This window comes from Suricata suricatta, chromosome 7, assembly GCF_006229205.1.
Source record: "Suricata suricatta isolate VVHF042 chromosome 7, meerkat_22Aug2017_6uvM2_HiC, whole genome shotgun sequence".
In the NCBI taxonomy this organism is placed as follows: domain Eukaryota; kingdom Metazoa; phylum Chordata; class Mammalia; order Carnivora; family Herpestidae; genus Suricata; species Suricata suricatta.
In genome coordinates, this window is record NC_043706.1 from 136,756,551 (window position 1) to 136,782,283 (window position 25,733).

Genomic DNA, 25,733 nt, shown 5'->3' on the forward strand with positions numbered 1-25,733 from the left:
GCTCTAGTGATGCCCCGAGCTCATCGCAAGAGGGGACCCACAGATTGGCTCTCGCCTTGTGCTCAGGGCACCACGTGCCCTGGGGTTCTAGAACATGCGGTCTGAGGGGAAGAGTCACACCGTAATGCTTTCAGCATTGGAAATGCCTTTGAAATTATCCAGTCTAAGCCCATTTCACACAGATGGAAAACAGAACCAAAGAAGTCGGCCCGTTTTCAGCAGGTTCCCGGAGACTCAGTCTCCTCAGCCCTGTCTGGGGAGAGGGGTGGGGGGAGGGGAGGAGACCAGGAGCCTATGCAGGTTGTTTCTTCTTTTTTTCTTCGCTGTCTTTTTTTACAGAGGGTGGTTTCTGGTAGCTGTTTAACTGTGGCATTCCTAGTAAGTCGAGTGACACTTAGGCTTCGCCTGTCCCAGAGGCGGCTGGGCCTCCAAAAGCTAGTTTCTTTCTTTTCTCTTCTCCCCTCCCCTCCCCTCCCCTCCCGTTTCTTCCTTCCTTCCTTCCTTCCTTCCTTCCTTCCTTCCTTCCTTCCTTCCTTCCTTCCTTTCTTATTTTGTTTATTTTTGAGAGACAGAGAGTGAACAGGGGAGGGGCAGAGAGAGAGAAACAGAATCCAAAGCAGGCTTCAGGCTCTGAGCTAGCTGTCAGCACAGAGCCCAGTGCGGGGCTTGAACCCACGAACCGTGAGATCATGACCTGAGCCGAAGCAGGATGCTCAACTGACTGAGCCACCCAGGTGCCCCCCAAAGGCTAGTTTCTTAACCCACCATGGACGTGGGCTGGGTGAATGGCCCAAGGAAGCCTGGGAGAGGGGTCTGTTGATGTGCTGTGTGCCCGCTGATGACGAAAATGATGGTGACAGTAGCAACAATAGCCGCCTCTTTTCCTGCCCATGAAGTCATCAAGGAATAGGTTACATTAGTCACAGCACAGGACGCATCAGTCATCTTACCGTCTTCCTTGGTTTTCGTAACTGTCCTTCTAAGATCGGCAGGAGGGACGTTCTTATTCTCGTGGTCTGCAGTCTCATGGGGCCTTCGCCACCTCGTTTCCTTTGCCCGCCGTCTGCCACCACATCCGCGATTACAGGCAGCCTTTCCCACCCCTGCGACACTGCCAAGTGATGCACCGGGGCTGAGACAGGAACGAGGTCAGGGTTTCCCCGTCCCTTCCCTTCTTCCCAGTGAGTGCCGCTGCACGGGTGCTCCAGAGAGACCCGCCGACAGGATTCACGAGGATACTGATATAGGTGGATTTTCTGTGCCTTCGGGGCCCGCTCAGGCCCGATCACATATGCACCCCTTCTGTCGGATGACAGAGAGCTGCTGTGCGTGTCCAGCTTCGTGTCCCGGTGGGTCAGGTAGCGCCCAGCTCGTGGTGGGCAGCTCAGGTCTCCTGGTACCTTGGTGGCCCACGGGTGGTTTAGTCTCTAAGGCCCGACAGCATGGCAAGAGTTGTGTCTCACAAGGGGTGTGGCAGTCTGGGGGAGGGGGCGACAAGGCTTTGCCCCAGAGTCCCAAGGGCCTGCGCTCAGCTTCAGCTGTAGGCCCTGCCAAAGGCTCCACATGACATCCTTGTCCTCTGCTGACATCTCAGACCCCTCTGTACCTGCTGGGTCACGTGGCCGCCACAGCAGGCAGCTTGCACGGCACCTGGACCTGTTGGAGAGCCTTCTCTTGTCCTGGTCCCCACTCAAAACTTGCAGCTTTTTGGTTCACGAGGTAAATAGGCCAGAGTATGACACCCAAGTGAGGAACACGTTGCCTCCAAAATGCAAATAGGTGAGGCTGGCTAGGCATCGTGCCTCTGGTTGGGTTGTAGGAGGCCAAATACAGCAGTCTGTCTTTCACCTTAGAAGGGATCTCTGGCCGTGGTGCACACCATTGGACCCTTGGGAATCTCACTGAGGTAGAAAGCCCCTGGATTTTAACCAGATTTGTTTCCTGTTCTCTGATGTGCAAGTGTCCTACCAGTAACTCTAGAGAGTTGCTACATTTTTTTTATTACTTATTTTTGAGAGACAGAGACAGCACAAGCAGGGGAGGGTCAGAGAGAGAGAGAGACACAGAATCGGAAGCAGGCTCTAGGCTCTGAGCTAGCTGTCAGCACAGAGCCCAATGCGGGGCTTGAACCCACGAACCATGAGATCATGACCTGAGCCGAAGTCAGACGCTCAACCAACTGAGCCACCCAGTCACCCCGAGCAGCTGCTGCTTCTTGCTCACCAGGCCCGGGCAGCATAATGTCATCAGCGCAATGGGCCAGCATGGTGACATGTGGAAGGGCAAGAGGACCAAGATCCATGCGAGCCGAGTTATGATGCAGGGCTGGAGGTCTACCCTTCCTCCCAGGGAGGACAGCGAAGGTGGACTGCTGGCCTGCCCTCTGGTGGGTCTCATTCTCAGGGATGGAGAAAATGGCGCCTATCAGGTCCCAGAGGATGTGAGAATTTGCTCACGCGATGAGACCCTGCCGGGTAGAGCAGCTGAGGTTGGAACCACCCCCTGGTTCAGCTGATGGTGACCCACTGCCCCCTCCAGGATCCCCCTGCCTTCGGCCCGGGCCCCATAGGCGAGTTGAACAGGGTGTGGTGGGGACCTTTCAGGTAGGGCGATGAGAGGCCTCATGGCTGCAGTCGCTCTGGGAACGTGATGCTGGTTTTGATGACGTTTTTATGAGCAGAGGCTCCGTGCGGTGTGGGGGCTGTGCCAGGAGCTGGCTGGGTCTATTGCAGTTCTGCGTTCTGGAACTGGGGACCCAGTGGGCCCACTGCGACACGTACCTGAGCTAAAACCCCGCTGACTCCCTGACCTCCGGAAGTCCCTACTCTGACTGGTGGACCACACTGATGTTTTTGGGTCTCTTGAAATTAATGTCAGTTCAGAGCCGGTGTCCGGGGGTCCCCAAAATGTATCTCCTTTTCCCCAGTGTACGGTTATCTTGGTAAAAGTTTGTAGCTTCCTTCGGGAGAATGGTTAGTAGGACATATGTTTGTCAGCGGACTGGGGTGCTTTCTTACGGGGACCTGGTGTCCTCTTCACTCCAGGCTTTGTGTCTGTAACGTGGCTCAGGTCTGGAAATGCCTGATGGGCTGCAACTCTCTGTTTTTGTGATTCAGGTGACACTTTTGTTCACTTAGACTCTTCTGCTTACACAGACCACGTAAGACTTGAGTAGGCTTCCTGAGCATTTCCCTGCTGGAAACACCATAGTTGACTAGCCGGCGCCACAGGTCTGTGCGAACCAGCGGTCGGATGGCTGCTTTGACTCTCCTGTTCATTACGGTGCCCGCGCCCACCTTGGTTTTGGTGGCTGAGTGCCACTGCTTGGCCCCACCGCTCCTGGGACCCGGCTGCTCCCGCTGGGTTTGGTTCCCCCGTTCAGTGACCGTGGCCCTGCTCTACGGGCGGCCTGCCGAGCGGGGCAGCAGCTGAGCTTTCAGGATGCGGGGCTCCCCTCACAAACGTGCACCTCAGAGGCGTGGTGAAAGCTCTGTCTTCTCGACTCTTCCAGCAGGTCTTAGGTGACAAACCCACCGCGGTGTTCCAGTCTCCCCAAGCCCTCGAATCCCTTCCTCTCCATTAAGCCAAGGCAGGTGTGGTATTTCTGATTTGCTCGCTGGAGACCTCTTTCGGTCTGTTTTCACCAACCAGCTGACTGTCCGAGCCCTCGCTGACTCCCCGAGCTCCAGCACGCAGCGCAGCGTCTCTGCCGAGTGAGCCCGTGTCCGGCCTGATCCAACTTGCCTTCCTTGCACCGCGCTCCCCACACCCTCCGCGGGCATCTCCCCACACGTTCCCCAGGTTTCTCTCTGTGTAAATCAGAAAAACTCAAGTGGGTCTCGGAGAGTGTAGTGCGCCTCCTCCTGGGTCACACTCAGTACCTCCCGTTGAGGGGCCCGTTGGGACTTGAGTCTCGGTATTGTTCTAGAAGCAAAGAGGGGAGGTGGCTCAGCAGAATCTCCATTGTCCCTCGGGGGAGACCGTTTCCTTCGGTAATGCAGGGGTTTCGCCTCAGAAGGAGGTGGGAAGGAGGTGGGAATGGGGAGGAGTCTTCTGGTGGCAAAGAAGACGCACTGAAATGTCGCAGCTCCACGCCCCAGTTCCTCAGGACCTTCGTGTGCACCCCAGACCAGGCCCCACTGCACCCCCGTCAGCACCCTCGCTCCCACAGTGAGCAGCCTGTGAGGCCGGTGTCCCGCTGCTGTTACAGTCCCGCCACGTGCAGGACGAGGTTCCGGGCTTGATCTTCAGCGCTCAGCCCGGTGGCTGCGGGTGACAGGGGTCTCCGTCGGGGCGCCCAGAAGCTGTCGGATCGTGTACGCAGCGCCGGAGCGGGAAATTCCAACCCGTGAGCTCGCCTTTTCTTTGACTGTGTCATCCAGGGGCGTCAGGAACAACCCGTCAACCTCATTCTGTTTGTTAGTTTTCCAAAAAAAAAATTTTTTTAAGTTTATCCATCTATTTTGAAAGAGAGAGGGAGCGGAGGAGGGACAGAGAGAGAAGGAAAGAGAGAATCCAAGCAGGCTCCACACTGTCTGCACAGAGCCTGATGTAGGACTTGATCCCATGAACTGTGAGATCATGACCTGAGCTGAAATCAAGCGGGACACTTAACTGAGTAAGCCACTCAGACACCCCAATCGTTAGCATCTTTAAATCTAATCCGTTTAGAGAACCAATTCCAGAAACCCCAGAACCAATATAGAAAAAGCCCATTATTAGTATTCTGCTCCTGTACAGCTACTGTCAGGGCTAAGTCCTGTATTAGTCAGGATTCTCCAGAGAGATGGAACCAAACTTTGGGATATGTTATATATATATAAATACACACACACAGAGACGTACACATGCATAGGAGGGGGGAGGGAGAGAGAAGGAGACCAGGAAAGAGGAGCAGGGGTGGAGAGGAAAGAGACTTATTATAAGGAGCTGGCTCGCGTGATGACGGAGGCTGAGCGTTCCAAGATCTGGCGGCCCAGCGGGGCCGGGTAAGCTCCAGTCTGCGTCTGGAAACAGATGAGGGTCTGTGCACCGGCCTGAAGACAGAGGACAAGACCAGGCGAGAGAGCAGATTCCCCCTCCCTCAGCCTTGTGCTCTGTTCAGGCCTTCAACCATTTGGACGAGGCCCACCCACACTGGGAAGACCATCTTTTTTCCTCTGTCCACTGATTCGCCAAGTATCTGGGCACCCCAGGGCCCAGTCAGGGTGACAGGAAATCATCCCATGTCCTGTGGTAATGTTGTTAGGACTTCAGAATTAGGCGTGCCTTAGCGACCACTGGGTTAGTCACCCTCATTTTGGAGATATGAAAACTGAGATTCAGAAAGCCAAGTTGGCTAAGACTAGAGTGTGGACTTTCTGACTCCTAGGTCTTCATTCTTCCTGAGAAAGCAGACTGCCTTATTTCCTTCCCACATGGGTCCAGCCTCTCAGATTCATAATGTTCCGGACACATGTTGCTATGTCGCTTACGCTTACATACTCGTAGCGTGCTTGCTGTGCACACCCGAGTATGTCCTCCAGTACCGGGGGGCCCTTGGCCGCAGGCCGGGGGTGGTCACCCAGGCCGCCCAGAAGACCAGCATCCCCACTGAGAGTGATCTGATTGCTTCTTTAAAAAGGCCAAAGCTCTGAAAAATTACATTGTAGGATTCCAGGAAGCTTACAGATCTGTTATTTCAGGAAAAGCCTAGAGTATACATTCATATATTTTCTGCTTTTTTATATCCTGAGTTCAATACATATTTTTGGAAGACTCGATTAATTGGACGAACAGATAAATGTGTCTATTTTTTAAGCAGAAATCATTACACTTTACAAAATATATAGACCACATTTGTGTCATTAATGGTCTCTTGGATCCGAGCACTCCAGAGTGAGCCCTCACTGAAAGTGAAGGAGAGGTTTTGCATACGTAGATCCTGTGAAGTCACACACATTGTGTGGTGGTCACGTGGTAGTCACCTGGCCGGGAAGTCACCAAGTGCCACAGAGTGGATGTTGTGTGTCTGTGTGTTTATATGTCCCCTAAGGACACACCAGGAAGATAGGGCCACCGCTACATAACGTGAGTCTTCCTTGGCATTTGAAAAAATCAATAGGGGCGCCTGGGCAGCTCTGTCAGTTAAGTGTCCGACTTCAGCTTAGGTCATGATCTCGTGGTTTGTGGGTTCCAGCCCCGCGTCCGGCTCTGTGCTCACAGCTCAGAGCCTGGAGCCTGCTTCAGATCCTGTGTCTCCCTCTCTCTTCGCCTCCCTTGCTCATGCTCTGTTCCTCCCACCAGAAATAAACATTAAAAAAAATTTTTAAGTGAAAATCAATAAATTATTGACATAGATATAACATGTTTTTTTTCCTTCTCTGTTACATTTTTTAGGGCCCAAAGTGATCCAGACCTCCGCAGCTAATTTCTCCCTAAATAATAGTAAAAAGGTAAGACTGGGTCAAAGTGGCAGCGGGTGGGGCCCTGTAAACTTCCGGGTCACTAAGTACCGCAGCACCGCGGGCGGCCGGTGGTGTTACCTGCCGGGGTTCCCCTCCAGGGGCTCTTAACGCCCCCCTATTCCTGTCACCCGCGGCTCTTCCTGGACTGTGGGCCTGACCGCTCACTCGGGCAGCTGGCTGGCTTTTCCTGGGTTTGTGCAAGTTAAGATGCGGTGACCGTGGCGGGTTTCAGCGGGCACAGGGCAGCCTGATGGCTGTTTGCATTCCTTACATCGACTCCGTTTACATGAAAAATGCTTTTTCTTTTCTTTTTTTCACGGGGTTGACTCCTCACCGTGTTTAGAGACAGAGGTCCTTCCAGCTGGAGAACTTGAGCCCTCTTCCGGAAATGCTAACCCGGGAGAGCCCAAACCGCCCAAGCCCTTGTTTTCCCGCACATCCGACACGGGGTCTGTGCCTGTAAACTGAATGCAGGTGTCCCACGTTCTCACGGCCTCACGACATGTTTCCATCGGATTATTTGCCCCCAAATATCCCCTGGTCTTCCTTCTCCTAGCTCTCTAGTTAGTGGGTTTTCGTCCTTAAGATTTTCAAAAAAGCCAAAGGACAAAAATGTCCAAAAGCTTACCTTTTAATTCTTTTTCAGTTCAGAAATGGCTTCCAACATTTTCCCTTCTTATTCTGAGTTTGAAGGGGCCCCCTGGTTAGTTAGCCCTTTGGCATCTGTGCTTATTTTCTTTCTTTCTTGCCCCGAGGATCTGATCTGAAGAGGTGTGGTCAGGGAGCTTACTGACCTCTGTTTGGTCTTTTAAAAATTTCTGTCTCTCAGGATGTAAGTCCTTTTTTGACACTAACAATAGCAGCCTTCCCACCAAACTGACTTGCTCTGCGAGATGCTAGACCCCCTGGTGGCTTCGGGCATGCCTTCAGGCACCGGGCGTTTAAAACACAAAAATGACATATTTACACGCAAAACTACGCCTTCAAATAGTGCATTTCTTTGGGACCCCGGGTGGGTTCCAAACACAGTATTCTCTACCCCACGGCTGCGGAAACCAGTGTTACGGTTTTCAGCGGACACTGCCGGAAGTGTCATTGGCAGAATTGTCCCCTCTAATTTTTCTCTCCAGCGGTGTTAAGACTTTGCCAAAGCTGAAGACAGCCGGCCTCACCAGAAACAGGTCTGCCATGTTGGTACCAGCAATGATTCTTGTGAATATGGAAATACATCTTTGAGGTCCTTTATTATCTTAACGACACATCTCATCACATGGGCTTTTAATTCTTTTCTCCAAGTTGGCCTTTTCTTGGTATTTAAGTAGGAATGTGAGCCCAGGGCTGCAGGTGGTGGGAATCGGAGGTGTTCACGTGACAGAGGTGATTGCAGTAGAAAGTCCTTCCTTTTTCCGGAGGCAGAATGTCACTTACATTGTCTACAGGAAAGTCACATATTTCTGAGCTAACATGCCAACCTTTGTTACTAAACGTATATTTTGTGTATTAAGATAGACTGAATGACAATGTCCTATGGGTCACTTAACTTTTTTTTCGTTTTTGCCTTAGCTGAAGCCAGTTCAAATACTTTCCAACCCACTGTCTACCTACAATCAGCAACTGTGGCTCACGTGTGTTGTTGAGTTGGATCAATCAAAAGGTATGAAGTCTGACATTTCGGAATGGTTTGTCTTTGTACAGAGCACCATATTCGAAAGATTGAGGGATCTTTAAAATCTTTGAACAAGTGTTCAAAGGTGGATCACAAGGATGGTCACTATTCTCTATAATAGCAACAAACTGGAGGCCCCTTACAAGTCTGCCAGAGTCTTCCGGAGTAAGTTAGCAGTAAGTCAGCTCTGGGGCACCTGGGGGGCTTAGTCGGTTAAGCGTCCGACCTCGGCTCAGGTCATGATCTCATAATTCATTGCATCGGGTTTTGTGCTGGCAGCTCAGAGCCTGGAGCCTGCTCTTATTTCTGTGCCTCCCTCTCTCTCTACCCCTCCCCTACTCACTCTCTGTCTCTCAAAATAAAATAAAAAACGTAAAAAAGTCAGCAACAGTCCACTCTCAAGGAGCACTCGTCCGCTCTCAGGGAGCACTCATCTGCTGAGCTCAGTGGCTGCATAGGGTAGGTGCCGCTACAGCAGCCTTTTTCCATGGGGTCCTGGGAGAGAATTAAGTTCTGATGCCCTGAGGCGATGGTTCTGCCCCCCCCACACACACACACTTGGCAGTGACGAGGAACATGGTGACATTGTGGTTGTCACCACTGGGGAGGAGGGGTGTTACTAGTATCTAGAGGGAGGAGGCCAGGGATGCTGCTAAATGTCCTGTAGTGCACAGGGCGGACCCTGACAAAGGGCTGTCTGGCCTCAAAGTATCAGTGCTGCCGAGGCTGGGAAGCCCAGGCCTGCGGCACCCACGGTCTATGATGCGTCAGCTCTGTTCGTCCAGAGCAGCACTAGTTACGGACCAAGGCAGGGGGTGGGAGGCTGAAGAAATGATCACCTGCATTTTCTCCACGTTCTATGATCAGACGAGGTGTTTTGGTTGAGAATTTGAAAAGATAACCCCATGACTGCAGCGAATTAAATGAAAAACAATGTATATTACAAAAATTAATCCCTTTTTATAACATTTTATTATTTTTTTAAGTTTATTTATTTTGAGAGAGACAGAGACAGTGCAAGTGGGGGAGGGGCAGAGAGAGAGGGAAACAGAGAATCCGAAGCCGGCTTTGCACTGTTTACACAGAGCCCAATGTGGAGCTGGAACTCATGAAACTGTGAAATTGTGACTTGAGCCGAAACCCAAGAGTCAGATGCTTAACTGACTGAGCCACCCAGGCGCCCCGCTTTTGTATAGCATTTTAAAAAGCATAAATAAATTTGGCATCACTGTGTATTTTTATGTCTAGAAAATGGTCTGGAAGGATGGACACAATGTGTTAATTATGGTTATCTCTAGGTGATGGGATTATAAGTGTTTTATTTTTTGAATGTTTATTTTGATAGAGAGCACGTGCGTGTGCGAACATGCGTGGGGGAGGGGCGCAGAGAGAGACAGAATCTGAAGCAGGCTCCAGGCTTTGAGGTGTCAGCACCGAGCCCAATGCAGGGCTCAAACCCACAAACTCTGAGGTCATGACCTGAGCCAAAGTCAGATACTCAACCAACTGAGCCACCCAGGTACCCAGGGATTAGTATTTTTTATTCTCTGATTTTTTTAAACAATGGACATAAAAACAGAAAAATAATAAATTATACAAACAAAAATAAATCTGACTTTATTTTGGTATGAAGTGAAGTTAAACGTTTATGTGAGGAATTAAAAAATAAAATTTCATTAGCCATGAAATACTTGCCCTTTTGTGAATCAAAATGGATGGATGTGGAGTGAAGGTTTTTACAGAAGTCCCGGGGTAATGGGCTGGGAGTAGAACCTAACAGAACGGCTTTGCTCTGCTGACAAGGGTGAGGTGTTCAAATGTGCTGAACCCTGGGGTGCCTGGGTGGCTCAGTCGATTAAGCGGCTGGCTTCAGCTCAGGTCATAATCTCACGGTTCGTGGGTTCAAGCCCCGTGTCGGGCTCTGCGCTGACAGCTCAGAGCCTGGAGCCTGTTTCAGATTCTGTATCTCCCTCTCTCTCTGACCCTCCCCTGCTTGTGCTGTCTCTCTCTGTCTCTCAAAAATAAATAAAAAACAGAAACAATTTCAAATGTGCTGAACCCTTTTCTCTTGTAGAAACATCTATTCAGACGAGCTTTCTCATGACGGTTAAAGTCGACGGCGTAGCTCAAGATGGAACCACCACGTTCATTCACAACAAGGTTCACAATCGGACGAGGATGCTCACCTGTGCGGAGGTGAGTGCATTCGTTGGCCGGTGACTGTTCACCACGCTGCACTATGACATATGTGCTCTCTTAAGCGGAAGCATCGAGTCACACCAGTGGTGGCCTGGAAAAGGAGCCCTCACTCTTGATTATTCTTTGGTACCGTATTCTCTTGGAATCCCAAGAATCGGAGCTAGAACTTTCTACACAGACACCCTTAAAATTCTTACAAACTTACACACGTACACACATGGTACGTGCACCCATGTATGATGCAGACAATGGCTTGGGGAGCCTTGGATCAGTGGTAGGGGTGACTGCCCTGTTCAGAGCCACAGCTGTCACAGGTGCCACCCAGAGACTCTGCTCCGTCAGACACAGGACTTCCGAGGGGTGTGCCAGGTGGCGCAGCTGACCGGCCACTGAGTGCCCATCCCCATCCGCAGTGAGGGCTCCACCACCCCCAGGAATAGAGGGGAGCCGGTTCCTAATCGTACAAGACACAGACAGATGCGCACACACACCTGTGTGATCCCACTAGCCATCGCTCCCACTGTCCAGGCTGTGGGCCTGGCCTCCTAACACAGACAGCAGGGGCTCCGCGTAGGAAGGACAGGCTCTGGGGTGAGAAAGCCGTGGCCCGCTCCGGGCGTTGTGCAGCAGCCGTGGACATGCGCAGGCAGGAGAGTGAGGCTGGGGGCGGGGAGGGTCCGATTTGTTGTCTTGGCTTACACCACCCTCCTCCCCCACCCTGATGCATTCGTGCGAGGGTCCCGCTTGGGTTGTGTAGGTTACTTCTTCGATGCAGGTGACACGGTTTTGAATCCTCCAAAGTGGAAAGATTCTAATGATGGTAAACCGTGTATTGTTTCCACAAATACCCACCTGGTTCTTTCTTCCCAAGAACTGGTTTGAGCTGGCGTCTGTGTTTTTCTGGGCTCCGCCGAGTTCCCCGGAGCCGGTTCACCCGCTCATCAGTCGCTGCGGTGTGTTACTTCGTGGGTCAGTTGGTGGGGGAGGGCCTTGCTCGCTTTAAAGACCCAGCTCTCCCTTGTGTCTTCGCAGAAGTGTGCAGAAATTATTGTGGCTCACCTCGGCTACTTGAATTACACTCAGTACACCGTGACTGTGGGGTTCGAACACCTGAAGCTGGCCATCAAGGAGATGAACTTTACAGTGAGTATGCCAGCTGCCCTCCGCGGCTCGCTGAGTGCCCAGCCTTCTGCCAGATGATGGAAATAAATCCTAGCACTGGAATCCTGTTGTTTGGACGAGGAAAGACACGCACGGTTTTCAAACACTATGGGGAAACTGATTTCTTGAATATACAGAAGCAAGAATAGCTTAAAGGAACAGCATGGGATTGGAACGCCGTCATGGTGTTCTGAGATTTAGGACCGAGAGAATAGAGCGTAGCCTTCCAGTTGGAAGGTCAGGAAGAGGTTGTCCGGTGGCCCCTGCTGGTAGAAGCACAAGACGGGGCCCCCTGGGCCGCGCCTGGGAGCTGCCCTCAGGCCCCGCCAGGACCGGTCGTGAGGCCCGGACACTGCTCTCGCACGGGCCGCCTGGTGTGCAGCGAGCATGGTTGGACTTTCTGGTCTTGTGCCTGGCTCAGATCACCCTCTTTGTTCCTTCGGTTCGTTTGTTCCGAGGTGTAACCAGCAGAGTGACTGGGAGCACAGGTTTGAGCTGGTTTAGATCCCGGCGCCATGAGCCTGTGTTTGCTGTGTTTCTTACCTGTCAACTAGCTGCCCCACCAAGCGTGTGGATCAGATGAAGGTGGTAATGGGCTCCTTTTGAAAAGTAGCCTTTTAGGGGCATCTGGGTGGCTCAGTTGGTTAAATGTCCGACTTCGGCTCAGGTCATGATCTCATGGTTCGTGGGTTCGAGCCCCGTGTTGGGCTCTGTGCTGACAGCTCAGAGCCTGGAGCCTGCTTCCAATTCTGTGTCTCCCTCTCTCTCTGACCCTCCCCTGCTCGAGTTCTCTCTTTCTCTCAAAAATAAATAAAACATTAAAAAAAGAAAAGTAGCCTTTTCTTGAGCTGGACCTCACGCCCCTAGAAGCAGCCTGGGAGCAGTCACAGCAGTCACTCTAGTCCTCCCTCCGCGGCCCCCCAGGGGCTGAGAAGTCACTCACCTTCTTTCTGTCTCTGTGGATTAGCCTGTTGGGGACGTTTCATGTGACTGGATTCATACCACGTGTGGTCTTTTGTGACTGACTTCTCTCGTGAAGCGTGGTGTTTTGGGGGTTCGCCGTGCCCTTGAGATCAGCCCTTCGTTCTCTGTGCTGTGTAAGGTCCGCCGTGTGCGTGTCCTGCATTCTCTGTGCCTGCGCTTCAGTCGGTGAGCTTTTGGGGTGTTTCCACTCGGGGCTTTTATGAGTAATGCTGCCGTGAACATTCACACTCGGGGTTTTATCTGGACTGACGGCACCCTCTCCTGAGAGCTTTGATATGTAGGCTCTCTTTTACAGTCTTGACACGCACAGCTCACCCGCCCCACCCCTGCACTGGCGCCCGCGGTCCCCATTTTCCAGGGGGGTGCCCGGAGGTCGGCTGGGCCTGGAATCGCCTGCTCATTGTAGGCGCTCAACAAATGGCACCTGTTGTGAGCATTCCTGTTGCTTACGTGTTCCTTTTCTGTCTCCGGACTACCCAAACGTGACTTTCACTCTACCTACGAGGTAGCTGTACTGGTTTTTAAAAAGGTGGTCTCGGGCCGCCTCCAAGGTTTCTCCTTGACGTGGCCCTGGGGTGGCTTCTGAGCCCCTTGGGCGCCTGGGTTTTCTTTCTGGGGCTGACCCGCCAGCCTGGCAGAGGGGCGGCTGCTTACCAAGCAGAAGGAGCAGGTGGCCCTCCGGGTGCTGCGGGACCCAGACAGCTGGCTCCTCCGGATGCCTCCTCACCTGCTGGCTGGCGAGGACCCCGGTCCTTCCGGCGTGACTGCCGTGAGTCTGGTCTTTTTCATTCTCTGCTTCTGTGGTCGGTTTGTCACAATTCTTAGACTCTGCTCAGACCTTAACACTTTACTCTTGAATTTCTTTTCCTCCGCTTTGGCTTCTTGGTCCACACTCTTCTGATCTTTTGAGTTTGAATCTAGATCCTGTTCTTTGTTGTATGAACGATTTCCTAGAGCTCTGTCCTCAGAAAATCTGGCCAGCCTTCTGCCTGCGTCCTCAAGTCCATGGGGTCTGAGACAGATGCCCCAAGCTCAGCCACGCCGCGCCTGTGCTGACCCTCTGTCCTTTAGGCTTCGCTATGTCAGAGCTACCTGGAAGCAAGACTGCAGAGAGCAAAGAGCAGCAGGTTTCTCAGACGGGGCCTCTCCTTTCCGTCCTTATAGGAGCACCAGCCCCTGAAGGCCTTTCCCAAAGTTCTCGGCAGCAACCCCCCAGGCCTTGTTGACCCTGACTCTGTTACATGGGTCTGGACTGTCTTTTGTTTGTTTTTGACTGGGGTTCTCTCCTTCCGTCTGTTTCTATTTATTTCCTCTCAGACTTCTTCCCTAATAATTTGATACATATTTCAGATAAACTTGGCACACGTCGTTCCCCTGTGGCTAGAGAAGGCAGGTGATGTGCTCTCACGGGAGCCGTCAGTGAGGAGGTGGCGGTCCGAACCGCTCACCCTGAACGACGCTAACAGGCAGAGACTTGTTCCGGGCGGTGCTCCTCAGTCAGTCCAGAATGCTGCCACGTGTGCCCCTCGGGATTTCTGAGGGATGTTGTCTTAGATTTTTCTACATTTTTATACATTTCTGGATTCCGAGTACCCAACAGTGTGCCTGGCAACACTTAGGCTTGTAATAAAAATATATGGGCTGAATTGAAGGATAACACCATAGCGCTGCACAAATTAAGAAATTCACATGGCCAACAGACTTATGAAATGGTCTTTACCCTTGCTTATAAAGTGAAGGGTCGGAGAATTCAAAAAGAAATGTCTTTTTTTTTTTTTAATTTTTTAAATGTTTATTTTTGAGAGAGACAGAGTGTGAGCAAGGGAGTGGTAGAAAGAGAGGGAGACACAGAACTCGAAGCAGGCTCCAGGCTCTGAGCTGTCAGCACAGAGCCCGACGTGGGGCTTGAACTCACAAACAACGACATGATGACCTGAGCCAAAGCCGGAGGCTTAACTGAATGAACCATCCAGGTGCCCCTACAAATGTCTTTTTTTAACCTGGAAAATGGTACGAACACCCACAAGAAAAATAATATCTCAGGTCAGTGAGACGTAAGGACACACGGTCTCTCAGACAGGTTAACGGGGGTGTAAATTGTTTTCAGTGTTTGGGGCAGTTTGGTGGTGTAGCAAAGCCTTTATGTGCATATTCTTTTTTGACCTAGTAACTCTACTTCTGTGAATGTATTCTAAGGAAATAACTAGAAATGCACACAAAGATTTATATTTTTCGTAGCAAGAAGTTGGGGATAATCTGTATTTCAGTAGAGTTCTGGTTAAATAAATAAATTAGTTTTTCTAAAGCTGTTAAAATAATGAACTGGTCATTAAATAGAATAAATACTACAAAGTACTATTGATTTTTAAAAAGGAAAAGAAAGAGGGTATGAATTAAAAATATTGATTAATATTTTTTATTATAGAAAACTCTGGAAAGCTATCTTTGGGCGGTGGGTTTACTGTTTGATTTCTGTTTTTCTTGTTCTTTTTTTTAATGTTTCTTTATCTCTGAGAGGTGGGGGAGGGGGTGGAATGAGGGGCAGAGAGAGAGGGAGACACAGAATTGGAAGCCTGCCTTGGGCTCTGAGCCATCAGCACAGAGCTTGATGCGGAACTCAAACTCCTCAACCTTGAGATCATGACTTGAGCTAAATAAAGTTGGATGCTTAAATGACTGAGCCACCCAGGTGCCCGTGTGTGTGTGTGTGTGTGTGTGTGTGTGTGTGTGTGTGAATGAATTGAACTTTTTATTACCTTTATAATCAGAAGAGAAAATTACTTTTTTAAAGGCTTCTAAGACAAAGATCACTGAAAGGGGAAGGCCAAGATACCCTCTGGCAGTTCACTCTGAGAAGCCTAGTTATTGAACTACCTCAGCAAATCACAGTTTAGTGTTATGTCAAACCTCATACAGAGATGCACTGAGAAATTGGAGAACCTCACCCAAAGTATTTCTGTATCTTATAAAACTGTGCTTGAAAAGTATCCATTATGTTGTGAACACTGATCTCAACCTCTGAACAGAACCCCTTTGGACCATTTGTTATAAACTCCTTTTACTAGAGACTGGCAGCTCTGTGGCTCGTCACATTTCACTTTAGCTGTTCGCTGCTGGAAATTTCAGAAATAGTTTTACACTGAACTGTGACACTCACCAACATCCTGATACAGGTTTCTGATATAATTACCCTCTTTCGTTACAATTTTGCCTTTTAAGAAACCTTTAAAATTGTTCCTATCTAATCTTCTTCTTATAAGCTGACTTCATTTCCTTTTTGGAAGCGAACCAAGTATAACAAATGGATACATTTTAGAAGCATGTCAGCAGCACTATTATATGAGCACCAGAATGGCTAAAATAACAATGTCAAAATGATGCCCAAGTTGGCAAGGATGCCTAGGAGCCAGGCCCTTGTACGCTGCTGGTGGAAGTGCAACCTGACACAACAGAAATGCACAAACAGTGGCCAGGAGCACTTCCTGTTCATGTCCCAGTAGCGTGGCTCTTAATGGCTCTGAGCGGCACCCATCAGTGAAAGGAATGCTCGCGGTGGCCCGCCCGCTCCCATAACGGAGTATGGGGTGAGCTACATGCGGCCTTTGGGGTGGGTGACTTTCACAAGCATGAGTTGCATCAAGCCAAATACAAAATAGCACACAGCGTGTGATCCCATTTACATAAGTGACACAGATGGACGGGCACAGTGAATCTGTGCTGTTAAATCAGCATTATCGTTACTCGGGTGGGCTGGGGACTTGAAGGGCGTGTATGGGGAGGGGCTTCTGGGGGCGCCGCGATGCTGTTCCCACTGGTGTGTTCCGTTTGTGACAGGTCACTGAGTTGTACGCTGAGAGTATCACACAGGTGTTTTACCTTCCAGTAAAAACTTGACAGGATGTGTGGTGCACTTTAAAAATCAGAGCTCATCAGGTTGGTGCCTGTTTAATGACATTTCTTTAGACAGTACTTGCTTCTTTGACAGAACTTGACGTGTGAGGACTTCTTTCCAGTTGTTAGGTGTTTCCTAGGAAACCTTTGGCATTTGGAGACTTGAGCTGTGGTCTCCCTGTGTGTGGCGCTGGCGGTGGCTCTTCCCCAAGAGCTGCAGGACCACGTGGGCGCCCTCCCCTGGGATCCCCAGTCCCTCTCTCCTGGGTGGTCGTGTTGGGGGTGAGAATGAGCCTGGCTGCGGCTCTGACCTGCTGGGAGAGAGAATCGTCCCGAGGGCAGGCCCCGCGTGTTCACATGCTCCGTGTTGAGCAGAACACGTCTGTCCCTAGACGCCTGACGGTCGATGTCCTTTTCCCGCCTTGCCTGCCGTGTGGGTCTTATCGTCCATTGGGCGTTGTCGTTGAGGCCACGTACCCTTACTTTGAGAAGTGTGGTTTCACTCCTGTCGTCTTCATTCCACACTCTGTGAACATCTAGTTCATTGATTCCCACCTGCCTCTGTACTTGCTGGCAGTAGAGTGACCGCCCGTCCATCTCTGCTTCTTCTATCTGCTCTTTCTCTTCCTAGTACGTCTTGCCCACATCCCATTACCATGTTCAAGTCAAGACCACCCTGCAGACTTCCAGGTATGTGGGAGATGTCACTTACCTCTGGTGGTTTTTTTCAAAAAGTTTGTTTTATTGGCCCTGTTCTGCATATGCAGGGGAGTGTAGACTTTGGAGGTGGTGCAGATTGCTTTTACTCACTTTTCCTGTCATTTTCTCCTGAGCTTTGTGAACACCTCTACACACATCAGTCACATCTGCTCCCTGTGTCCTCAGGGCCACCTGGGCATCTGCCTCCTCTAATTATGTGCCCTTCTGGTTGATTCTTGAGTGACACTGCAGTCAGCTGTTCACATTTCATTTCCTCCTTTTTCTTCCTAAGCCACAGCCTTTCACTGGGGGTTGAGATGAAAACAACAGCAAACGTTCCTGAGTCCAGGTTTCCATCCGATGGACACCCTACAGTTGCCGTGTGAATTGAGAGGTCTGGCAGCAGGCAGCCCCTTGATAAGCACTGACTGGATTCTTGGATCACACTCGATAGGTTGTTCTCTTAGGACAAGTTACAAAAGTTCTTCCCCTGCAACTTTTTCTGTATATAATCTTTCATATTGATTTTTCAAGTGCTGAAAACCCAGGATGTGAATCTGCACCTGGGAACCAGTTCTACTAGGTTGCTGGGCACCCCAGGGACCCGAGCAGCCTGCACCCCATGCGCCCCCACCCTGCACGTTCCTGTGACTTTCGTAGACAAAGGACTGAGGGATGCCCCAGAGTATATGTTCTCTGCCAGAATCCTGGAGTAGCTCCTGGAGGCATTTTTACTGATTTTATTTGGTGGATGCTTCATGTCTACATCGTATTTGACATCACATTTGCTTGCATATAGTCAAAGTAGGTGCATAACAAATGTTGAATGGATGAATGGAGAAACTGGACCAAACCTCTATAGATTTTGATTAGGGAGAAGTGGCCTAGGGTATAAAATGGATACTTGTTCCAAAGTCTGTTCGTGGTATTGCAGGGTGAGCCCAGTCTCTGAAAGGACAAAGGCGGCTTTGTGAAGGCCAAAGGACCTTGACGCACATGCCAGTGAATGGATCGATGGCTTTTAAGATTTCACAGTAAATGTCTAGAGCCCGAGTGTTTCCTGGGATTTTACTCTGTTTATTTCCTTTTACTTATTTCCTTTTTAATTTCAAATAGACATATTCACACTTAAAAGTAAATGCAAAAACAAAACCCCCTAATTCCGTAGAATGAGGTCCATGCAGGAGCTGCGGTCCTAACCATGGTGCTGGTGCAGGTCCCGGCCGGCTGATGGGCAGAATCCCTGTGGGCCTGGCATCACGGGACCCATTGTCTGAGGTGGAGGGGCCAGGGCCATGTTATCTGAACTTCCTGCATTCTTCTTAGGCTCACTCGAAGGAAAAGACAGACTTTGCAAGCCCTTGGCATTAAGCAAATGCCAGACTGAGCCTTGAGCCTCGTCTGGTCTCCGAGGACACAGAGCTGCTTCCTCTCAGCTGCTGCTAGTGAAGGCTGCCCCCCAGAGAGGAGAGCTATGTGGACATGGTTTCCCTGGGTCGGGAAGGACAGAGGAAGGGCCAGCAGGAGCCAAGGAAACCGGATCGAGTGCAGTGCAGTCCTGAGTGTGCACTGCGCACCAGCTGTCAGCCCAGGGCTCAGGGCAAAACTGTGACGCCACAATTTAGCGCTTTCTCTGTTCCACCTCACCTTCCTCCTCCTTCCTGTGAACTCTTAGAATGAAAGTGCATGTTTTACGTTTAGCTCTATTGGATAAAGCATTTTCTCATATTATGTTTGAAAGTGAGTTGTTTTATACTGTTCTGACAGTCTTTTAAACAGAATCACCCTCCTTTAGTGGGGGTTCATAGATAATTTCTTTCTCAAGAGTTACCTTGAAGGTGAAAAACTTACTTTCTTCACTGTTACTTTAAACATATTTTGTGAATTTTCGCCTGATGTTAACACTTCTCTTTCTCTTCTTGATTATGCCTTGCAATCTGTTTAACAAAGATATGTATTATACTTTTTTCTATTTGAATATTCTGTTCACAGTGATACTCCCATCAGTGCTCATAATCGTGACTGTGATCATGTTGTAAATAATACTGTTTAACATGGAAATGCTGCAGCAATGATCATAATAGTTGCATTATGTTTCAGATTTATAATAGCAGCTATTATTTGTTGAACTTTTGCTGTTTGCCAGGCCCCGTGCTATACTTTTTGTAAGCATCATCTTACTTAAATGTTATGACAGTTCTACAAAGTAGGTAATAGTATCCCCATTTTATGGAAGAGGAATCTGAGGTTTACTGAGATTGAGTTGCCCAACTAGGAAATGGAAGAGCTGGAATTTGAACCTGAGTCTCTGACTTCAAAATTCATACGCCTTTAATCACTACTATGATCTCTACTTTCTCATTAACATTGATTGTTTACTGTTGGTTTTTGTTTGATGGCTTTATTGAAGTCTAATTGACATACAGTGTGGTGCACATATTTAAAGTATGAGATTTGATCCTTTTGACATACGTACATATCTGGGGAACAGTCACCATAATCAAGATAATATGCATACCCCCTCACTCCCTGAAAGTTCCCTCGTGTCCCTTCCTCCTCTTACCTCCTCTTGCCCAGCCACCACTGATCTGTTTTCCTTACAGATTCATTTGTCTTTTTTTAGAATTTTATACAAACACAATCTTCCTTTCACTCAGCATAATTTTGAGATTAATTGATGATGTTTGGTGTATCCATTCATTCCTTTCTGTTGCTGGGTAATATTCCTGTGTGTGGACACAGCAGAAATTAGACTGTCTCCGGCTTAGGGCTCTTATAAATAAAGCTGCTGTGAACATCGGTGTATAAATCTTTGTATGGACGTGTGCTTTCATTTCTCTTGGGTGAAGTCCTAGCATCGCATGGCTGGGTCATATGGTTGGGGTTTGACTGTTGAAGAAACTGACAAGACTTTTTCCAAGGTGGTAGTGTTGTGTGTTCCGCTAGCTCTGTATGAAGGAGCTCTGGTTACGTCACATCTCGTCCACACTCCGTGCGCTTGTGTTTTTAGTTTTGGCCACTCTGATGGGTGTGCAGTGGTGCTGCGTTGTGATTGCAATCTGCAGCACTTTGAGAGTATCTCCCGGCTCACATTTTTCCAGCAAGAAATCTGCCGTCCTGATCTTTGACCCCTGTGCTCCTGCTCCGCCCCTCCCCCTCTACCCTCACTTTTAAGATTTTTCTCTTTTACTGATTTAAACAATTTGATTTTGGTGTTCCTTGGTGTACTTTTCTTCATGTTTTTCTTACTTAGGGTTCATTAAGTTCTTGGCTTTGTGATTTCATTGTTTTCATTAAATTTGGAAAAGTTTTGCTCATTACTTCTTCAAATATCTTGTCCTCTTGCTCACCCTACCCAAGAAATTCAAATACACATCTATTCAGCCATTTGAAGCTGTCCCGTACTTACCGATGCTGTTTATTTTTTGCGCCGGTTCATTTACAATCACTTCTCTTGTCCTGTCTCCACATTCTCTCATCTCCCAGTGTCTGTTCTGCTCTTGTTCCATTTCCAGGTTTCTCGCTCACACGTTCAGACTTTCCTCCAGCTTCTCACTGCCCTGATCTGCTAATTCTAGATCACCTGTGGTTCCTGGGGCAGTTTTGATTGATTAGTGTTTTCCTCATTATGGTTCCATTTTTCTTGGTTTTTTACATGTTTGGTATTTTTTTTCCTTTCTTTTTTTAAGTATAGTTGACACACAGTGTTAACATGTGTGGTATTTTTTATTTAATGCCAAACATGATTGATGTTAGATTCTATATTCTTGTAAGTAGTCCTTGAGCTCTGTTCTGGGGTGTTGTCACCTTGGAAACGGCTTGTTTCTTTTCTTTTCTTTTCTTTTTTTTTGGTCTTGCTTTTAAACATCGCTAAGTAGGGCCAAAGCAGCATGAAATCTAAGGCTACTTTTTTCCCCACCACTGGGGTGGAAGCATTTGTGCCCCTTTGTGTGCTTTTTCTGTCTGGGAGCAGGCACTGCTGTGGCACTCTGTGACTGCCAGCGATCCTTTTCAGAGGTTTTTTTCTCCCAGTGGCAGGTGGTTTACTCACACTCATGCCCGATCAGCGTTCAGGTGGAGATGTGACAATGACCATCTTGGGCAGGCATCCAGAGCTGTCTCTTACAGCTCTCCTGTCTGTACTCTGTCCTTTGAGTCACAGCCAATGGGTCATCTCCCTGGACTCCCAGCAGGTGTGCCCGTGCCGCTCCGCCCGGGCCCCTCCCCACCACAGCTCTTATCAGCCAGAGATGATTGTTTCTCGTTACATCCTGTCCAGGGTCTTAAGTTGTGTGTGTGTGTACTTCTCTGTGTGTGTTTATGTGTATTTTGAATGTTCCAGGTAAGTAAAGTAAATCTCGTGTCTATGACTCCCTTCTCAAGTAGATTTTTTAAATTGCTCAGATGATTTGAATTCCATGCAGTAACCAGTGGGGTATACTGACCCAGTGTCGTGCATTACCCTGGGGTCTGGCGGTAAAGCTGGCTGGTGACCGAGCTTGGAAGGGCTGCCCTGCCTGCCGTTGGCATGTGGTGCCTGCGTCCTCGGCTCTGTGAGGCGGACACTTGATAAGAGTCAATCTACTCATCCTGCGCGCTGACGCCTGTAATTCCACTGTGCTTTTGGTTTCAGATTCATGTTTCTACATTTCACTTGTTCTTTTATTTTTTTTTTTTAGAACATCCTACCTACTCACATTCCTGCATCTTTTAAAAGTCAGTTTCTTTTAATGGAAAGCATGGCTTTTTCTAATAAAGGGATTGACCGGGTTAATTTTCGATTATCAGGTTTAAAAGCCAAATGCTCTTGTGATTACAGAATGATTTATCTGCCAGATTTATCATTAGTGTAAACCACTTAAAACTGTTTTCAGTGTTTGGTAATTAAGGTTTTCAAAGTCTGTGCTCTTCAATATAAAAATAAAATGTACTAAGTGTTAAAATTTTAGAATATATGAGGAAGTGTAAGGACAGAGAACATTTAAAATTAAAGTCTTGTATCTAGAGAGAACTATTATTAATGATCTGGTGTGCTTCCTTTTAGATGCATATTTTGTTTTCAAATTATTTTCCTACTTTGCATTTTAGTGGAAGACGTATGACCCTGCATTTTCCCAGTTGGAAATTTGGTTCCGATTCGTCTTTGTGGTGCTTACCTTCATCGTCACTGTAAGTCCCATTTGCCCAACAGACCATGTCAGGATCCTAATAAGGGCAGAGTCGCTTTATGAATTATGATTACTGATGTATGAACCACACAGGAGATTTATCTGAATTCTGAGACGCTCTATCCAGTGGGCCAACCTGTATTATGTAATATTCTGTGTGTGCAGGATGCTGCAGGGCAGAGAGAATGACAGGACTTGCATGTAAATAGTGATTACAGATCCCTGACTTTTACAGAAATGCTCATCAGAATGCAAAGACCATGTCATTTAACCTGTGTGCCTTTGACCCTAACTTGTTTGAACCACACTCTTTGCATGCAGGCAGATAGAGCACATTCTTGGGTTTTTACATTTGAGAAATTGTACCAGACCTTTCAGTCTTTGGGCTTTTTCAGCAGGCAGGCCTCAGATGAGTGGGTTTGGAAGTGAAAGCTTCTGGCTCATTTGGGGTCTGCGTTCAGTGTTCACAAACACCGTGTGACTTCAGGGGAAATGTTTACCCTTACAGTACAAGTGTTCCCTACAGAGCACCCCCCCAATCGGTGCAGATGGGAATTTAAAACTGGAGGAGGCGTGGGAGTGCCTTGGCACCGAGCACCATCTGAAGGGTGGTGTTCTGCCCACCAGCTGCGTGCCCCGTGCTGATGCAGAGGGGGTGACATTCAGATCTGTTGACTCTTTGCAATGGTGGCCACTCCAGTCGCCAACCAAGGATCACTTGGTGCCTCACAATCTGCCGGTACACAGCAGGACACAGACTCAGGGGCCAGGCACGTGAGAAAAGTGCCAGATGGTGGTGACATGGGACCTGGGTGTGGACGGAGGGTGGGACACGGCGCTGGGATACAGTAGAACATGCAGAGGGCTGGGACTGCGGTCCTGGCTGTGCCCTGGGCTCCCTGGGTGACCTTACTAATGGGAAGGGGAGAACTGCCGTTTGTATTTGGGAGCAGAGATCCTTGCCGTTTCTTGAAGCATCCCTGGTGTCTGAGGTGCGGCGGCCACACTCTGGGGCCCGAAGAGCTGGCCCCCGGGGCACTCACTGTGTTATAGACAGAGACATGAGCCTGGGCCTACCAGACCAGGAGAACGGCCCATCGTCCCCGGAAGTCCAGATTGCCCCGAAAACCATTGGCATACGTTAGATCACAAAACAGAAAACGCAAGGCCTTTGTTTCACACAGATTGTGTAATGTCTTAAAGTTCTTGATGGAAACTTCTCCCATGGTTCAGTCAGTACACCTTCTTCAGGGGCGTGTTTGAAAACAAACACCTCTAGTGACCGTAGTGATGAGCCTCATTCCCTTGGCTTTTGTTCAGGGACCCCCTTAGAAGCTGTAGTCTGTCATCTACAGATGTTGCATGGCTGGGAGCGTGGGGCCTGTCCCCCTCTGTGTGACTCTGCGGGGCCGGCCTGATAGAAGTAGCCTGTCCAGGAAGGGGGGTGGGGTGGGGGCTCTCTCTTTTGCAAAGGAGTTTCGGCCCGCATATTCCCTGTGCCCTCTTGCCACGATGAGAACAGCTTGTGGCCACCTTATCTGAGGTCCCTTGGCACAATTCACCACCATCTCCTCTCAGTTGGCACTGATGGTCTCCGCAGTCAGTGCAACAAGGGGTCAGCTCAGAGGCGTGGCTGCCCATCAGCTGGGGAAGGCTTAACATGATACTAAGCAAGGTGTAGGCAAAAGCAGTAACTCGAGTGCCCGGTTCGGTCTGCAGTGCCTGTTTGCACATTCCCTGCGCAAGTTTTCCATGAGAGACTGGGGGATGGAGCAGAAGTGGATGTCCATTCTTTTGCCTCTGCTGCTGCTTTACAATGGTAGGTGCCCGTTTTTCTTTTGCTTTCAGCTAGAAAGCTGAAAGCTGGAAGGTGTCCTCAAGAGAGTCTGGCCCCAGTCTCCAGGAGAGCGTGGGCGCCTCTGAAGGTGCAGGTAGCAGCATCCCCCAGAGCGCACAAGCGCCGTGGCCCCGGGATGTGGCAGATGCCTGGCCGCTTTCACTGATAAGTGATCGCTTCGGTAGTTAAAACCTGGAAGGGCTGCAGATGCAGCCGTCTTGGAACTGGGCTGAGGGCGGCAAACACCGCCGTCTGTTCCTCTTCCCCCTGCGTCAGAAAGCATTGGCTTCCAGAGCCGCGGCGCTGGGATTCCCAGGCCTGCGGGGAGGAGCGCATGGCGCAGGCAGACGGCACTCTGTAATGATCACTGGAGCAATCTGTTCGTTGGCTTTCAGGCTTTCTGAAAAACAAAACAGCCTTTAGTTTACTACCTCCCTTTGGCTCTGCCTGAGGAGCAGGTGATTGGGAGTTCTGCCCTCACGGAGGGGACCGGATGCCCTGTGCAGGCTGGGGTGAGCCTGCCTTCATCAGGCCTTTCTGCCTGTTGCATTCCAGATCCGTTCTTCCCCCTCTCCTTCCTCGTGAACAGCTGGTTCCCAGGCATGCTGGACGATGTCTTTCAGTCTGTGTTCCTGTGTGCCTTGCTGCTCTTCTGGCTGTGCGTGTACCATGGGATACGGGTTCAGGTGAGCGCCAGCCCGCAGCACTGCCGGCCCTTACTCTGGGGACAGTTCTTGTGATACACTTCTGGAGAATCTGTCTTCAGTCTCATTCAGCAGAAAGCATGCACGCTACGTAGAAATGCTTTGAGCATCTATGATCTAGCGTGGTCTGCGAGGCGTTAATGGTTTGGTAGAATTACTAACTTCTTACTTTTTTGGATTTTTAGGGAGAAAGGAAGTGTTTGACTTTCTATTTGCCCAAATTCTTCATTGTTGGACTATTGTGGTTGGCTTCTGTTACACTGGGAATATGGCAGACGTGAGTAATTCTGTTATGTGTGAAACTTCAGGCATGAGAAGCTTTTGACAAAGGTGGACAGATCCATAGGCTCACTGTATTCTGTGAACCCATCCAGAAAGGAATCTGTCACCAGGGTGTCAAGACTGGATAGTGTGATTTGAACTGAGGATTCATTTTTGCTTGAAGGTCATGTCAGGTAACACAGTCTTTATAGTCTTATCTGGAAAATGAAAATGACTGTCATTTTAGCTTTCCCCTTCAAAGTGGCAAAGATATCATCTGTAGGAATGGTGCTTAGGGCTCCTGGCTCATCCCTGCCTGCCAGAAGCTTTAGTTTCTCCTTGGGCTTGCATCTGGAAACTCCCATCCCTGCACCAGCTCCCAAGGCTTATTAATATTAGTAGTTTTGTCCTGTAAAATAGGACCACTGTAGAAACCTGCTGTGGGCACAGCCTGATGCCTCCGTGTAGGATTCTTTGACACTTGGCACATCTGACTTCATGTCCCGTGACCACACTCAGCCCACCTTGTCTCCCTTCCCTGTCTGCCACCTCAGCTACCCAGAGTCATTTTACCTTTCTTCTTTTTATCTTTTTTCTTTTATAGTTTATTGTCAAGTTGGTTTCCATATAACACCCAGTGCTCTTCCCCACAAGTGCCCTCCTCCATGCCCATCACCCCCTTCCCCTCTCCCCCTCCCCCATCAGCCCTCAGTTTGT

The 25,733-nt window shown here is 49.3% G+C and overlaps 1 protein-coding gene across 1 annotated transcript in view; it reads left to right on the forward strand.

Moving 5' to 3' along the window:
* The first annotated feature begins 2,254 nt into the window (after nt 1-2,254).
* Nucleotides 2,255-25,733, forward strand: part of TMEM181 (transmembrane protein 181) — a 35,412-nt gene continuing 11,933 nt past the window's right edge. Inside the window, exons 1-12 of the mRNA XM_029943260.1 lie at nt 2,255-2,440; nt 2,539-2,603; nt 4,016-4,170; nt 4,226-4,348; nt 6,379-6,434; nt 8,010-8,100; nt 10,187-10,308; nt 11,344-11,454; nt 22,135-22,215; nt 23,934-24,033; nt 24,607-24,737; nt 24,941-25,032. Coding sequence (XP_029799120.1) covers nt 2,255-2,440; nt 2,539-2,603; nt 4,016-4,170; nt 4,226-4,348; nt 6,379-6,434; nt 8,010-8,100; nt 10,187-10,308; nt 11,344-11,454; nt 22,135-22,215; nt 23,934-24,033; nt 24,607-24,737; nt 24,941-25,032 — 1,313 coding nt within the window. The remainder of the gene's footprint in view (nt 2,441-2,538; nt 2,604-4,015; nt 4,171-4,225; nt 4,349-6,378; nt 6,435-8,009; nt 8,101-10,186; nt 10,309-11,343; nt 11,455-22,134; nt 22,216-23,933; nt 24,034-24,606; nt 24,738-24,940; nt 25,033-25,733) is intronic.